This window comes from Hermetia illucens, chromosome 1, assembly GCF_905115235.1.
Source record: "Hermetia illucens chromosome 1, iHerIll2.2.curated.20191125, whole genome shotgun sequence".
NCBI lineage: Eukaryota > Metazoa > Arthropoda > Insecta > Diptera > Stratiomyidae > Hermetia > Hermetia illucens.
In genome coordinates, this window is record NC_051849.1 from 194,775,023 (window position 1) to 194,793,042 (window position 18,020).

Consider the following 18,020-nt stretch of genomic DNA (forward strand, 5'->3'; position numbering starts at 1 on the left):
GATTGGTCCCAGCTGTTGAGAGCCAAGGAGACTCTTCAGATCGGCAGTATGGGTTCCATAAAGCCAGATCAACCATAAAGCCGCCAGATTGAAATAAAACTATGGGTTGTATGAAATGTTTGATGACACTGAAGTTTTCAAAATAATAATAATTTGAAATTCAAAGAATAGACGACAGTTGGACACATAAAAAGGTATTTGAAGGGACAACAGAAGCGCGTAGCCCGATGGGAAAATCCCGAAAACTATGAGCTGTTGACGAAGGCCGCGCATCCCTTCCGCGGTTCGGAAATTGGAAGCCGCGATCGATGGATCGAGATGGTTGCAAGAAGGTAATCCTGAAATGGGATGTAGAGCCTCGGCGACGACAAGTTAGAAATCAAGAAAGCAAGAGATGGACTCCAAAAAATCTCACTTGACATTGAATTGTCCCCGTATGGTACTTTTCCTACATACGAAACACAGTATTGGCCTTATCCTTACTAGTCAATACAAAAGTTTAAATGACGCTAACATTGGGCGCTCGAAAAGCTGGAGGTGCGGGCGAATGCGTTCTAAAAATCCTAAAAGCAGCCGTGCAGGAACGGAAGGCTACCCTCCTCTAAATAGGAATATTCTCAAGGAGAAACTGCCAGAGGACAAGAAGGTACAATTTGAAAATATTAGCAGAGTTATTACTGGTTCTATCATGCAAATCCTTCCCAAAACATATTGGACACTTGCACAACACCCGAGCTTACTATATCTAAGATTGACATCCTAATTAAAATTCCTCCCCCTCTTAACAAAAAAACATCCATTCATAAGTTGCCACACCTTCGCGGCCTTTCGTTATTTGATGAAAAGAGGAAAGCTCCCAATGCCACCGTTGACTCCTGCCAATTGATTATGTGAGACATTTGCCCATTCAAATCACACTCCTCTCCGTCTATACTCTATACTATATGTTGTTGACTCGTGGGCTGGATCACAATTTATCTTGCACTTGTCGTCTTCATATTTGTGTTCCTGTGTAAGCTTCTCATGAATGGCTGCTGCCAACTTTTCCACTTCAGTCCATATCCCCTCCGACTTGAACATAAGCTCCATGATTTTTTCGAGTGTTAAATGCTCGATGTTTCCAGCTTCAAATGAAGCCTTCTGAGTTGCTTACTTCTGGTATTGAAATGAAACATGTTCTGCGTCCTCTGCATCGTTTGGGGGCTTTCGGCAATATGGTGAAACATCATGTCCAAATGGATAGGATATACTCGAGAACCTCCGTGTCCATTCAAAAGATGTGTCAAATCAAAACATACGTCCCCGTGACGTCGCTGGACCCATGTGCGAATATCCTATACAATTCTGTAGTCCAGCGGCTTTTTTATGGTTCGTTTCACCTCCCGTGCGACTCAGAAGTTGTTTTACTCCGTAGGAACTACCGCCCGGGGGAGAAAGATTCTTGCTTCTCACATACGCTTGATCGTAAAGACGGTGTCGTTCTCTCGCCGGAATATGAATAGGGATTATTCCTGCTATTACGCTATTAGAACTCCATTTCAATGCCTCCAATGCTGGCGAAACCAATGAAGTCCCTAGCAGTAGGAAGATCTGCTATACATAAGTATTCACGATAAGATTTCGAACTTTTCTTTGAATCGTAGCACAAAACCATTTCAATTAGGAGGTAAGCAGGTCATACACCGCCTAGTGTGACTAAGGTTTCTAGTATTATATTTTGGCCCACTTCGCGGAATTGAAGACATTCTTCATTTCGAATGTTATCAATGCATATATTTGTCTCTTTGAGCGCGATAAGCTGCGTCGGTCATAGAACTCCTCTTCCGAAACTCAAACTGATTCGCAGGAATACCACCCACTTTTTCGGGAATCGAAAGTTATCTGTTGTAGATTGTTCGTTGGAATAATTTGCTAGTATTATTTAGAAGGTATATCCGCCTGTAGGAAGAATGTTTACCCAAGAATTTATTTGGCCTGACAATAAATAACTAGCCTTTGTTTCGTCCATTGTCTGGAAATTGCTGCTTCTTTAAGACATGCAGTAAATGCCGTGGCAAACATGGTTGGCGTTATTTTGGCTGCTGCCTAAAGAGCTTTGCTGAGAATGCTAAGTCAGGCGGCTTTTTATTGATGGAAGTTCACTGGAACACGCGTTTTCTGGGAAAAGGTTCGTCACTATTTCATGTAACAAGTTCAGGCAAGTAACCGGTGAAGAGTGTTTGTCTTTTACTTTCGAGATTATAGTTTTGTGGGTTCTATGCAAAGGTCCAAGCCAACTTCCTTACACAGTCGCTTACAGCGTTAACTGTGATGATAGCCAAATAAATTTGGAAACGTTGTATTTATTTACAAAATTTTTTTTGGAAATCTCTCCGTCAAACTTGTTGACTGTCATTTCGTCTTCCGGGACCAATATGCTCTCCTATTTTACCTGATTTCCAAAATTACAGTCTGATGATGACTGTCCTCACTAACGTACCACTGGATATTGTTGCCTAAAATATCGCTAACAAATGTAACTGGTCTCATCTTTCTGCTTCGGAAAATTTTAACTTATCCAGTGTTTACAGATACAACATTCAAACCAGAAAGAGCTGCAAGTAATTCAAGTCCTCCTTTGTTCGTTTCGCACTTGCTTCTTTCTGGAAGATATTTTTGCTTTTTATTAGTTAAAAGTATTTATTTTGCCTTTTTTCGCAGTTAGTCTCCTAACACAACAAATGGTGAACTCGATGATCCTGCGTGCCCGGTTGAGTTTCTCGAGGATTGTTCCTGCTTCTTCCCTTTTGACACTTACTAATACATTATCCACGTATCTGATCCAGAATCTCGGGAGTGCCCCAGCTTCCTCGAGTTCATTCTCCATGTTCTCCGTAAATACGTTACATAGCAGCGGTGAGAGGGGCTTGCCCATTGCTTTCCCGGTGGTTGTTTTATAAAATTTATTCCTGAATGTGAAATATGATTCATTCATGCACAGTTTCTTATACAGTTTAGCCTTGTTCCCTCATTCTGATGAGTTTTCGTGTGTCGTGATCCATTTCTCGAACAAGTGTAGGGCTTCCTTCATTGGCACCCTTAGGAACAGCGCTTTTACGACGAAGGCTACTAGTATTTCATCACTTTGTATCCCCCCGGCCTCGATGAATCTGGTAATGACTTCTCTGCCATTTCCCACTGCTCGTTTTCCTATTTTTAGGCCTAACCTTTTGATTTATTCCAAGAGCCACTTCGCAATATTTTGGGTCGGTGAATTCGCTGCCGCTATTATCTCTCTGCCCTGGTTGCCTTCTTTATGTATTTTGGGGAGGCATTTGATTCTAGGCAGAGATGAGTTAGGCATTCTCAGTTCGGCTGCTTTCTTAATAATGGGTTTGCATTTCTCAACCAGCTATTTTCTCAGGGTTATGGCCGTTTGCATCCTTCGCTATCCTCTCCGCCATTGATTGGAATGGCTCTCTCACAAAACTTGGTACCGCATAGCGACAATAGATGGATATATCACCTATTTTCTCTCTGGTGTAGTAGCTCTCATGAATCTTCGTTGTTCTCTCGATTCTCGCCCGCCAACAGCACAGCTCTTAAGCTATTATCCGTGGCCCAAACCTCGCTGTGTTGATCTGTAAACTGTTTGCAAACAACGGTACCGTCGATTTTATTTTAAAGTACCATGAAGGCGAGCTAGTCTTGATCCGCATGGCAATAGTTCAAGTTGGGCTATAAGAACCTCATTTGCGCATAGTGTTGATCGCTTCGATCGATGTGAGCACGATTTTCGTCCACCTTTAGGAATGTGGCCCTTTCTTCCATCTTTCCTGTCACTCAGAGATAGCACAGCTTGGACCTGTTCTGTACCCTATTACAGTTTTTGCACGTGTCCGAATTATAAACACCTAAAGTATCTTTTTATCTATTCCTGAGTCGGCAGGCGACCCAACCGATTTGGACATGACTGGCCGTGATAACTCTTTAGCGAAGCGGTTTTTGGGCCACCCTACGTACTCCTCAGCTGCAGTATATCCCACAAAATTCCTCCTTTATAGTAATCTCGTCCTAATCCTCATATTCAATGACTATGCGATATCTACGTAGTTTTGCTTCTGCTGCCTCACTCAATGGCAACTTAATTGTTCCCTGTAGGTCTTCCAACTCTTCGCCTTATACAGTTCCCACTTTCATCGCTTTTTTCGCTTTTGGTATGTTTAGCGCATCGAAAAGGCCTCCATTCTGTAGTTTTTTCTTGTATTTCTCTGTAGTCCAAGTATAATAGAACCTTCAATACACTTACCATCGTTCGTCGTAGGCACTAGTAGTTTTCCATACGGCAACTTTCTTGGCTTTTCTCCATTTTTAGTTTCTGGCTTCATTGAGGAGATTTCACTTCCCCATTAGACTCTCTCAGTCCAACTTCGGAATTTTCCTTGTACCCGATGTACGCTGTTCTGCTTCCTGCATAAGAGCGCAGGGGCTTCTCCAAGATGGGACCGGCATTGACTATGCTGCTTAAGTTTCTGCGGTATTTCGCGCTTTTAACCCCTCTCGTACTTCAAGATTCACTCCTCTGCTGGCACAAAATTGTTGCTAGCTAAATAGAACAGTTCGATTGTTTGTTCTATCTGTTTCTAATTTATCAGTTTTGCCGGCTACTCGATCCTTCCTAACTTTTTATTACCAAAACCATTTGTGTTTATATTAAAATTCAAGCCACAGTGATAAGCCTCCTGACGTAGTAATTACACGTATAGTGTAGTACGGTATAGTACAGTATACTAGAATAGTATATTTTCAAATATGTTATAACTAGAGATATAGACTGAATTTGATAATGTTAAATTTAAAGAGACATTTTTCAAAATAATTGCTTAATTCTGTTGATCGCTGGCAAATTAATTAAGAAATAATCATACTGATGAAGCCATATATATATACCAGCTTCTAATAAAGGATGTTGAACTTTTCTAATACCATCTAGAAATTATTAACCAATTAAAACAGCATCAGTTATTATAATCCATCGAACAACCCAGACCAATGAGGAATTAAGTTTCACATTAGATCTATGAGATTGTCAGAAACATTTCTACTTAATTATGGTATATACCTTATTAGCAGGCTTGTAGAGGGGGAGGGGAGAAAAGGGAATAGATTCCCCCCGACCGGAAGTTATCTCGGGCAGAGAAGTAGAAGACCAATTATGCAAGTTCGCGTTGGTGCACACGATTTCCAACCCAGGTCTGAATTTTCCTCTCTGCGACTGTCCTTCCTTTCTTAATAAAGTTCAGCATTTTTTTACTTCTTCTATCACAGATTTCTATCTCTTTTACTTGCTACTTGATTCCACAACTACCAAAAATTTCTTCTTTTGGCGCTTATTTTTTCAAAACACTTCCTTCTAAATTTGTTAATTTACTCTTAATTTTCCTGTTATTGTTATTGTGCTATTGTTGGCAATATTGTTAACTAGATGTCGAGCTCAGACAGTGGATAGCATTAAATGCTTACGAAATGAGATGATCATGATAACGCTGGAAGCATGATAAATGATTTTGCGTGGATGTCCAACCACAGTTGACCAGAACAACAGTCGTTGACCTGTTTGCGAAAAGTAGTTGAGAAGAGTCAAATCCATCAATACGAAGAAAGGAATTTTAAATGAGTGTTAAAATCTGATTTGAACATTCATCCAAAGATGTGTTTTAGGTGGGTGCAAGTGATTACTCTTAGTAAGAAAGGAGGCGAGTGCAATAATTCAAAGTTTAACGAACAATTGAACGTTAGTGTAAGTTGAAAACGGACTAGAAACACGGTATCAGGTGGATTTTGGAAATTCGTCCCAAGAAACCGCAATTGTTGAAAAGAATCGAATTCCCCTTAAACTGGAAGGCGAGGGCTATCTCGTGTCAATATAGAGAATAATACATATTTCCTATGACAGAATAATACCCACAGAAGATCTTTACCTAATAACATATTATTTTAACGTTACGTAATAACCAAACATACACTATAACTTTCATTTCCCCATACCTACTCGTAGCACTTCTACCCAAACGACAAGAGACTCCAGCCAACCTGCCCAAAATTCAAATCTTCCAGACTTCGGCCATTTGGCGGGTCCCCCTTTAAAAAATTGCTGGAGTTTCATAAAGCCCAAACTTCGAAGTTTAATCCTTCTGAGGCACATCACAATTATTGACAGGCTTGACATTGACGATGGTATACGGCCGCAAGAACTTTTTCTTCAACATGAACAAATTAATGAGTTTTAACTGGCGGCTATTAAGTCCTTTACGAGATTACTCCAATAGCTTTTGGATCGGCAACCACGCCTCATTCCCACATTCACGCAACTCCCTCTCTTTTCTCTTCTAGGCAACAGTAGTAACACGAATGATGTTCTAAGAATGCCATGATTGTAAGTTGGGCACCCCGAATTCTCCATTGAAATTTTCCTTAAATTTATGTGATGTCTATTCCTTGACTATGTTGTAAGCTTGATAGCATCAGACGATATAAACTTCGTTGAGCTATTAAGTACCACAGGAATAAGTTGGCTTTCCCTATGATTTGATTCCGGAAATAAATGCAGTGTCGTCCGTAGGGGTTGAAGCGGCATACTCTCCCCGGGTTAAGAAATTCTCAAGTATTGCACGCAGTTAGTGAATACTACGTCTACCTTTCTCGTGAGTTGTTCGTCTCATTTTGAATTATATGGTTCATGGCATGACCAACAACTCACAATCAACTGAAAGTTTGAAAGCAGCCTTACCTCTAAGGATGAAATATTTATACTGCTTGACTGTTAGAACGTTGATGATAGCTTTGATTCTCTCATTTTTCTGCTGAGCTTACTGTATCCTGCCAACTATTTCTTCTGCTCTTCCTTGAAGGACGCAAACCTAACAGCTGTGAGCAACTACTTTGGCAGGAGCAGCTCCTATCTTGTAATAAGTGGTGTCAAATCCTTTTTGTCTATGGTTTTCTGAAACGTTGAACCATCGGCTTTGAACTTGAAACCCAGCTGATAAGCTTGAACATTTTTCCGGCTATTTAGAACGGTAAGTTGTGTGAAAGAAGAACAAGAAGCTCTACCTTTTTCTCCAGAAATATCTGACCATCAAGTCATACTGCGTTTTCCGTTTCGTGACTGTCTTTAGTCTTGTTTGGAATTGAGTGAGCAATGAGTGTACCATTCTCTCTGGCGGCACGGACCAATAAAAGAGAAACTTTCTCTAATTTGTCTGGTTCACGGGCTCCTCCTCCTCTCAAAAATATAAAGACGACTAAGGTTACGTCCAGGGCAGAGCTCTGGGAATTACATGACGGAAATGGTTATCAGATGCTGTTCGCTTCCTTATATCAATCCGCAAACACGTCATGGGTGCGAATTATAACATATCCATAGGAAAAACCCACTAGTGGTTCTAATTCATCCACTTGATGGCGGACCGAACCAATTGTAGAGCAACTTCCTCTCTTTGGTGTACTGAAGAGAACTCACTAGCTAAAATGAGCCTAAGTCGAAGCTGATAGGAAACGACCGCAAGGTCGACCGAAACCACGATGGCTTGATATGCAACACTCCATGGACCAAACCTACGACCAAAAAAATCCAAATTCGATCTTGACAAGCGGACGTCGTTATCGAATGAACAAAGACTAAACAGAGTCCAAAGGTACTTTGCAAAACTGAAATTTTCAATCACTCAGAACAGACGGTGTACACTTTCCTATTAGGTGAATAATTCGAACATGGAGAAAACCCAGGACGTTTTTCCAGTATATCGTCAATCATCATGGCGCTAATCGATTCTAGACAATAACAGCAGGTTTCAGTGTTAGGACACACTTTTTAAGGTTTTGTGTGAAACAAAACCTTATTAGAATCGAGACGGTGTCTGTCTGTCCGTCTGTCCGTCTGTCCGTCTGTCTGTCTGTCTTTTTTTTTTTTTTTTTTTTTTTTTTTTTTAAGGAGGTGGAAATCTTCAAAAGACACTGGTCTGGACACACCAGCGTGTGGGATTTTTACCCACTAAAACCACCCCCGACTCCCTCCCTGCCCCGCGGAACCACCATAAAGTATTACATCACGGGGCGGAGTCAGCTCACTCTAGCTTAATCCCATTTCTTCTATACGCGGCGCACGTGACCGCGTTTTTCTCCTTTCCTCTGCCTTTCGCAATTTATCTTGAATTGATGCGATCATGGAGTTGACCGCATCCCAATTCTCTTGATATGCTAGCATTTTCGGCACCAGATTTTCTGGTACCAGCACCTCTCCTAGAGTCTCCTCTAGGTTCCTCCTTTCTTCCACAAATCTCGGACAGTGGAAGAAAACATGCTCTGGGTCCTCTGGGACTCCATCGCAATTTGGACAGTCGGGTGAGGTCTCCAATTTAAACCTGTGAAGGTATTGGAGATATCCTCCATGTCCCGTGAGAAACTGGGTGAGATTATAATTAACCTCACCGTGTCGTCTCTCCAACCACTCCTTGATGGCAGGAATGAGCCTGTGAGTCCACCGACCCTTTCCCGAGCGTTCCCACCGCTCTTGCCATCTATTTATGGATCTCTCCCTCTCAGCCTTCTTCGTCTGCATATATTCGCATGGTATATATTCGCCATCTCATCTGCCAAGATGTCAATGGGCATCATTCCAGAGATGACGAATGCTGCATCATCTGAGACAGTCCTGAAGGCAAAACATACCCTCAGAGCTGTCCTCCTGTAGACTGCATTCAGTTTGCTAGTGCTAACTGACATCCGCAACGCCTCGCTCCAAACTGGGATCGCATAGAGCATGATTGAGGTCACCACCCTGGCTATAAGCAACCTAGAGGTATGCCGTGGCCCTCCCACGTTCGGCATCATCCTGGCCAGGGCCATACTGGCAGTGGATGATTTATCACAAACATACTGTACGTGTTGCTTATAGCTGAGCTTCCTGTCTATCACCACCCCCAAGTATTTGATGGCCGGCTTGGAAGTGATGATATGATTCCCGACTCTAACACAGGCGTAATTTCTCTTCCGGCGCTTCGTGATGAGGACCGCTTCCGTTTTTTCCTCCGCAAGCGTCAGACCAGAGCTCTCCAACCAGCATTTGACAGCACTGATTGCCTCGCTTGAGTATAACTCAGCATCTTCGAGATGCTTTGCGACAACAACCAGTGCAATGTCGTCAGCGTAACCCACCACTGTGGCTTCCTCCGGAAGGGGAAGATTAAGAACATCGTTGTACATGATGTTCCACAGTAGTGGACCCAATACGGAGCCCTGCGGGACACCCGCGGAAACGACGTACTCCTGCGGTCCGTCATCAGTGTCGTACCAGAGCCTCCTTTCAGTTAAATAACTATCGACAATTGCGGCGAGGTAGGCGGGAATACCAACCTTCGCTAGGGATTTCCGGATTAGATTCCAATTGGCCGAATTGAAAGCATTTTTCACGTCCAGGGTTACTACCACGCAATATTTGCTGGTACTACCCTTTCCGTGGATTGCATCTTCGGCCAAGCCAGTAACCAATTTGATGGCATCAATGGTTGATCTGGCTTTACGGAATCCATACTGCCGATCTGAAAGGCCGCCTTGGCTCTCAACTACTGGGAGTAATCTATTATAGATTACCCGCTCTAGCATTTTCCCCACCGTGTCCAAAAGACATATGGGTCGGTATGAGGATGGTTCACCTGGTGGTTTACCAGGCTTAGGCAGAAGCACCAACTTCTGCCGCTTCCATACCGCTGGAAATATTCCCTCGGACATGCACGCTTCGAACAACTCAGCGAACATGTCCGGCCTGGATTTCACGGCAAGCTTAAGGGCCTTATTCGGCACTCCGTCCAGACCCGGTGCTTTATTGTCTCCTATTCTGCCGCAGATTTCCAGGAGCTCGTCTCTGGTGACTGGCGGGATTGCTGTCACATTCAGAGGTGGTTGGAATGTGTCCGTGTTCCCCTCTTGCTGGGGGAATAACCCCTGGATGATTTTCAACAAGAGGGCGGGGCACGTGATCTGCGGAGACGAACGGCCTCTAAATCGTCCCATCACGATTCCATAAGCTCTCCCCCACGGATTTACGTCCGCTTCTGAGCAGAGCTCCCTAAAGCATTTCCTCTTGCTTCGCTGGATGGCGAGCTTGAGGGTTTTGCGGGCTGCCCTGTAGGCGCACTCCTTCTGCCCTTGATCGACTCTACCTACCGCCCTCTGAGCCGCTCTTCTCGCTCGGTGGCAGGCTGATCGAAGGCCGGTCAGTTCATCATTCCACCAGTAATTTGGTCTTCTACGGGGGAATGCGCACCTCCTAGGCATGGACGCGTCACATGCTTTGGCGATGCATTGAGCCAGATGGACAGCTCTTTCCGTAGAGGCGCCTGCTATATCAGGTTGATCCAACCACACCTCTAAGAAGCTCTGCTCATCCAAAGATTTTGCAGACCAGCCTGAAATCTTTTTCGGTTTCGGGCATTATAGCTCTTTGCCCTGAGGTTCGACACATGTCTCAAAGAAAACTGCCTGGTGATCGCTGTGGGTGTAGCGTTCGCTGACGCACCAGGACATACCACGCGCCAGCGAAGGGCTGACAAAGGTCAGGTCTACAACCGAGCCTGATCTCCCTTTCTGGAAGGTGTTTACAGCACCTTCGTTAGCCAAAACTATGTCCATCTGCGCAAAAGCTTCTAATAAACTGCGCCCCCTAGCATTTGATTCCCTACTACCCCACTCTAGGGCCCAAGCATTGAAATCACCAGCAATCACCTTTGGACTTCGTCCCTTCGCGTCGAGAACAAGATTATCAAGCATTTGCTCGAATTCAGACAGTGTCAAACTTGGCGGGGCGTAGCAGCTGTATACATATACACCACTTATTTTCGCCCACACGAAGCCACTGCCTGCCTGACTTGCAGTACATTGTATGGCCTGTCGACCGCAAGCCCATATCGCCGCTCCACCAGTCGAATCTTTGACCCATATGCCACCATGACGGTGTCTATACGGTTCGCTTATGATGGCGATTTCCATCTCAGATTCGAACGTGGCCTGCTCAAGTAAATCCTGAGCGACCCTGCAATGATTCAGGTTTATTTGAATAAACCTCATTTTCTCATTGCAGTGAGCGCCTTCCTAAATTCTGGACATTTACCACTCCCGGCAATATGCCGGTTATCCTGTCCCTCTTTTACTTCGCACAATAGGCACTTGGGGTCCCTATTGCACTCTCTGGCAATATGGCCTTTCTCCCCACACCTTCTGCATCGATCGGATCGATCAATGCTGCTGGTGCATGCATTCGCGAAGTGTCCAAACATGAGGCATTTAAAGCACCTCTTCAGTGAAATTTGTTCCCTTAAACGGCAGACAACCCATCCAATCCGAACCCTTCCGGCAGCCAATAACATCTGCGCTGCCTCCGCTGGTACTCGTATTGTGGCTGTTTGAGTACCACCATAGGCTTTTCGTAAGCCCACAATAGACTCCTCGGTGAGTTCATTCAACTTGAATTGCTCCTTCAGAGCAATACAAATTTCTTCTTTCGATGTTACTTCATCGAGATCCTTACATTGAAGATAGATCTCATGTTTTTGGGCACGCACTGCGGCATTCTCCCCAAGTGAGTTTTTCACTTGAGTGCGAAAGTCATCAGTTTTGCCCACGCTGGATCTTTTCAGCTCGAACATGAGATCCCCTTTCTGGGTTCTTCGGATTCGGTTTACATTTCCGCTCAGATCTTTTAGGTCGGGATCCGCTTTGACCTTTTTGAGTATCTCCGCGTAGGACAGATTGCCATTACTGGAGATAACAATTACATCTGGACGAGTTCGCACTTTTGCCTTTCGTTCCGCTTTTTTATTGGTAACTTTAGTCCATCCATCGTTTTCGCTGGTCTTAGGCTTCGCAACGCTGGTCGAGTTTCCTAGATTCGCTGTAGGGTTTCCTCCTTCTGACCTGTTGGTGTTGGCTTTCCGGATGTCCTGTCCGCCTTTTTTTCTCTTAGGCGCCTGCTGATTACTTAAAGGATCCCCCCCTTTTTCACGTACTCGCTTATTTCGCTGGGATTCGATGGTAGAACGGTTAGGCGTCACTTGGGTCGCTTGTGATACTGTTGGCACAGCGGGGTCCGGCGTGTTGTTATTATTCTTCTCCTATATCTGTGATCTATTATAGAGGACTCTAATAGCCCTCACCATATTCTTTATGGCTTGGTGCACGTTGTGCTTGTCCTTGATAAACTCGGACAACTCAACTATTTTTGCCCCAAGCTGGGTGAAGGGTAATTCCTCCGGATCGGGACTCTGCTCCCTATAAGTCCCGGCAGGGTTACTCCTTTTACATGGTCCTTCACTTTTGGCCTGTACTTTATCCTTCATCGTCTTTGGCATTGGTGGAGATCTCAAAGTTGATGAGCTTCTTTTGAATGGATCTCTTCCTTGTTCCTGGAGCACCTCCTGCTGTCGAGCATCTTGAACATGTGCGGTGGGTGTTGTCACGGTTTTTGTTGTCCAAAAAGCTGCTTTTAGTTCATCTTTGTTTGGTCTTGTTATTGGTGTTCTCGGTAAAGTCGTACTTCGCTTGAATACTTCCTTCTCCAGATCCAAATCACTTGTAGCATTATATGCCAAGGTGGCCAAGTTGTCCACCACCGAGGCACTGCGGTCGAGGGATATCGACGACCGGGAGCCCGCTTGCTCACTCCCAAAAGCCGCCGGTACTGGGGTTCCGAGCCCCTGCACCGTAAGTTTCCTCCTTCTCTCGTCTTCCATGGCGGTTTTATGTTCTGGGTATCCTTCCCATAGCCATTTTGGTCCGCGCACCAGAGATGAGCAAACACTAGCCCATGCACAGTCAAAAAAGAAAAGTGCATGAACACATATTTACACATCAATAGGTATGCCCCTATCCGCCAGCTGGGGTCGCGCCTGATGGGAGATCTGGCCACTCCTCACAGGTCTGTCTGTCTGTCTGTCTGTCTGTCTGTCTGTCTGTCTGTCACACCCGATTTATTCGGAAACGGCTGGACCGATTGTCACGAAAATTGGTGAGAGTATGTAATCGGTGATCCCTTTACATGCAGTAAGTGGCGCCATCTTATGTTAAGTTTAAGGGGGGGGCTCCCCGTACATGTGAATGGAGGGTGCAAATTTTTTTTTCACAGAATGTAGCCATGTAGGGTATCAAATGAAAGGTCTCAATTAGTACTTTTCGAATCTGGTTCAATATTTGATATTAGATGAAACATAGGGGAGTGAGGGTTCAAAATATGACCCACAAAAAGTGTAACAGGTCTCGTTCTCAGAACCTATCCAACCGAAAAATCTGAAAAAAAACAAAGTGGTGCATCTCTACGAAATCTAGGCCTCAAAATATATCCGGTTCCGATATCTACACAAATAAAGTTAATAATAGAATATTTCCACATTTTAGTAATTTACCCGGCACCCCCCTTATGTTCATCCCCGAAGTACAAAATTCGGCATGCGGATAATGAAGAGTATAATTCACAGTTTGGTAAAGTTTGAAGAAAATCCAACTATTATTAACACAGTTATAGGGGGTGAAACTTTACAATTTTTCGTGAATTTCGTGCACTCTACAACCTGCATGACGTCATCATCACATATCAATTCGTCAATACCACAACGAAATGAGTTCTTATGAGTTGAGTCGCAGAGAATTATTTTGTTTTAGTTTTTTAGTTATTTGTCAGCCAGACATGTGTGTATGTAGGTATACAATATATGCGTGCTAATGAACTTTGCGGGTAGTGCCTAATTCCGATAGATATAAGAAGTAAATCGGAAATATGGGTACGATCAATTTATATACGTGCATATATGTGTACAGTATTCGGAAATAGGCAGTTTGTTTGTTTAGGCTGAGCATCCATAGATATTAGGCTGTAATATGTACGTATGTCTCGTAGTTTGGAAAAATATGAAGGATTATGTTGGATTTGTAGCTATATACGGACAGAAAAATGTGCGTTGAAGTTTCTTCCATAAGATGAACACAAAACCTTTATACCCGAAGCGCGAGCTTCCGGTATTCCGACTTGTTTCTCTGTTGGTGCCACACATGTCAGCCTGCAGCTGGCTGAACTTGTTTATCATTGGTGTCACCTCAATTTCGCTCGAGCATTACTCATTTGGCTCATAGACACTTATCAGTTTCTTGATTTTTCTTTGAATTTTAGTGCTTGCTCTCCGACCTCTGCCCAATTTTGATTCAGGAATGCTTTCTATGTGCATCATACATACCAATCTCGGGGTTTGTTTAAATGGCACGGTTTGAACTCAATTCCTTCACAGTTTAGACCAGAAAATGTCAATGTTGTTCCTAATTGTTCAACCTATCGGAGATAATCAAGGGATGGAAGCAGAGACTTTACACATAAACAAGGCCTGTGGAGGCTGTATAATTCAAAACTTTCAAAGCATTTATATCTGAGCAATAAATAGATAATTGAAAAATTTTACAATCATCAATTTTTCTAAAAACAAAAAATCATAATATCTCTCTCATTCCAGGTACCTTACTCCAAACAGCAAGCTGGCCCTATTTCTCGATTACGATGGAACTCTGGCTGCGATTGCGGATCATCCTGATTTCACAAAAATGTCCGAAGAGACCGAGAGCACCCTGAGAAGGCTTACGAAAAATCCAAATATTTTCGTAGCAGTCATATCAGGGCGAGGTCTCGGTGATATCAAATCCAAAGTACGCTTAGAAAATATTACCTACGGTGGAAACCATGGTTACGAAATTCAAAATGCAGATGGTAGCCGATCAGATTTTCAACTACCCCAAGAAGTAAAAGACAATTACTCGAAGATGGTTGCTGAAATGACCAAAAGGGTAAGAAATTAATAATTCAAAATTTAGGAGAAAATATATTGAAGAATCTTTTCTACTTCTAGTTTTCCATTGAAGGTGCTTGGGTAGAGGATAAGAAAGTATCTTTAACATTCCATTATCGTGATGCTGCTGCAAATATTACCCCCGAATTGCTGCGAAATGTAACAAAAACTATTGAGTCTTATGGATTTAGAGCAAATCAAGCTATTAGTGCAATTGAAGCTAAACCACCAATTAATTGGAATAAAGGTAAGAGGGAACTTTGTATCTATTTAAGGAAGCTGCGAACAAATGCATAAATTTTATATATAAATTACCAGCCGCTATCACGCAAAGCTTTTTCTACAAAGCCCCTAATACCAATCAAAAAATGTTTCGAACGTCGAGGCATCCAAAAATTTTATATTAGCTTCATATGTACTCAGAGCGGGAAAGGCTCGTTGTGGTTATCTCAATGCGGATAACCACAACGGACCCTCACCACGAAATCTCACCGAACGTTACCTGGTACCATGGGAGCCGTGATGTGCCAGGAGAACTCCTGAAGAGACTGCTCTCGCCCCAGTTATTTGCAATTGGTGCCCTTGTGGGGGTATCATGATAGTTGTGCTTGGGCTCATATCGCGGACAGAACTCCTTTTGGGCTCAAGCGTAGAGTTGCGCTGGACAACTCAGGCGCCGCAACCCTTAGTTGCGGCAAAGGTATTAGATGGGCCCCATATCCACTGATATGAATGCTAAATGTACATTCAGTATACACTAGTACTCCTGTGCAGTATTTTCGGGGCTCTGATAGTGGACTCCAAACCAACCCGTGTCCAAAGAGGACCATGAGATTATGCCTTCACGGCAGATATTAAAGTAAACCTCCATTTGTAAGATACTCAAAACTGATTTTTTGGAAGAACAAGCTTCAGTTTCGAATGCTGTCTCCTCTTTGCCATGGGAGTCGCGTAAGCGCAAATGGCAACCAGGAGTTGGTTGCTTCCTTTTTATAGATTGGTGAACTCACAGTCGATTTAGTTAATTTTTTACTTATTGTTTTCAAGGATGTTGCCTACACTCAATGCCAGAGCGCACCCTTTAAGAAGAAGGTGCTTTCCTTGTTATTTTGGTACATGGACCCTAATTTTGAGTAATATGCAAAATTTTCTTTTCAAGATGAATGAACTATTATTTCACCCACCATAGATGCTCTCTCTACCGAAGGTTTCTTTCTAATTCATGAGAACGATGCATTTCTAGCTTTTATAGCAATATCTCTACCAAAGTATGACTCCTTACCTTGTTTCCTAAAGAAACGACTGTTGGCGGGCCTTATTACCAAATGAAATTCCTACGAAGTTCGCCGAAGTAACAAAAACCTTTTGTTTAATGATTAAGTGGTCTTAAGTCCGCCATCTCTTTTAGTATAATATAGCAGTATGGTACATTTTATGGCTGTAGGTATCTAGGAATTCAGTCAATATTAAGGTTCGATCTGTCCTCATGCCTTTAAGCGATATATTATATTACTTTTCCAGGTGTACAAGATTAGTCACTTTGCGACTATTTCGACTAACACTAGCTTAGATTGCTATTTTAGCACTTGCCCGGCCTTTTTCAATTTTTTTTCGACGGACGAAATTGAATTCGTCTCCCCAGTTCAAATCGTCCTTTATGACGACTTCGTTAAGCAGAATTACTGGAATTCTGGGGAATACTCCGTTCCCTCGGCACTGCGCTTAGATTCTCTCGAAAGTCAAGTCGTAGCATGCCCGAAGTCGTTGTCGAACAATTGCTGGCAGATACCGCAAGGCGACGAACATGTAACTAGATCGACCATTTCATGATCAGCAATAGATGTAGGACTTGTCTTCTAAATGTGCGTAATAAAAGCGGCGCTGACATTGCCTTCCAAAAGAGACATCTGATTGTCATTTAATGGTTGCGTATCTTTGTTTCCGCGCCGCTGCTGCATCTGCTCGGAAATGTCTTTATCTCTGGTGCAGGTGAAGTTGTCGGCCATGTCCCAAAAAGACGTTACAAGACCTGGTTGACTGCCGAAATACGAAAACGGGTCGATGCATCTGAAGAGTTGAGAGCTTCTTTGTCAAGGTCAACGCGATACGTTGGAGTTCCCTTACTGTGGAAAAGTATGAAAAGTTCAACGTAGTGCACGCGTGGCAAAACGGATTCCAGCATTATGCTGATGAGAAGAGCAGAAGCTGCCTCGAATAACAAAGATTTCACCGCCGTATACCGCATCATGAAAGAGTTTGCAAGTGTTCGTAAGCCTTTTGATAATCCTGTAAGTTTTACGTCGAATTTAAGGGGGATCCCCATACATACAAAAGGGGGGTGTACATTTTTTTTCATCAAATATAGTCATGTGGGGTATCAAATTAAAGGTCTCGGTTAGTGCTTTTCGAAACCGGTCTTAGTTTTGACATTGTTTAGAAAGGTGGGGAGTGCGGGGGGTTGAAATTGATCATTTCTTTAAGGGGGCCATTCTCAGAAACTACCCGTCCGAAAAATCTGAGGCTGCCACTGCATGGCGCCTGGGCTCCGAAATACCCTCCTTACCGATCTGTTCAAATAAAGTTAATAATAGCATATTACTATAATTTTTAGTAATTGGCTGCAAAACCCCCTTTACGTTCATACTAGCACCACGAAATTTTGCAGTGATATAGAGCATGATCCAAGTTTGGTGGAAATCGCACTGTTACTAACAAAGTTATAATATCTCAAAGTTGTTGCTTCTTTGCAAATTCAAGATTATGAATGTGAGTCTCACCCGAAAGAGGATACTCTCACGTAATCTATGCATATATTACGCGCTACATACTAAGAAATACACAAAATCTTCCGTACCTGAAGGGTCCGCTTCCGGTTTCCCGACTTGTTTTTCCTGCAAACAACTAGTGATCTTGGTGTTGATTTTAGACGACTTTCCGAGAAACCGTTTGAATATTCAAACGATAATTACCAAGTCTCCAAAATCTGCTCGAGTTGGAGAATGCTTGCCTAATGGATGTTGGATACGAATTCTTTTCGGTCAATAGAAACTTTTCCTGGTGGTAGACATGTTCGCATAGCAACAGCCGGCCTTCTCGTGGCAGTGTGATGGCGAATCATGCTTCCTTTGTTGACTGATGGGTTCGTCTTGGATTGTTAAGGGA

General features: G+C 43.2%; 1 protein-coding gene across 2 annotated transcripts in view; it reads left to right on the forward strand.

The window, feature by feature from the left end:
* LOC119646437 (probable trehalose-phosphate phosphatase 2) overlaps positions 1–18,020 on the forward strand; it is a 43,526-nt gene that overhangs the window by 15,006 nt on the left and 10,500 nt on the right. For both annotated transcript variants that reach the window (XM_038046888.1, XM_038046889.1), the window contains exons 3-4: positions 14,529–14,856; positions 14,919–15,105. In XM_038046888.1, the coding sequence (XP_037902816.1) occupies positions 14,529–14,856; positions 14,919–15,105 (515 nt within the window). The remainder of the gene's footprint in view (positions 1–14,528; positions 14,857–14,918; positions 15,106–18,020) is intronic.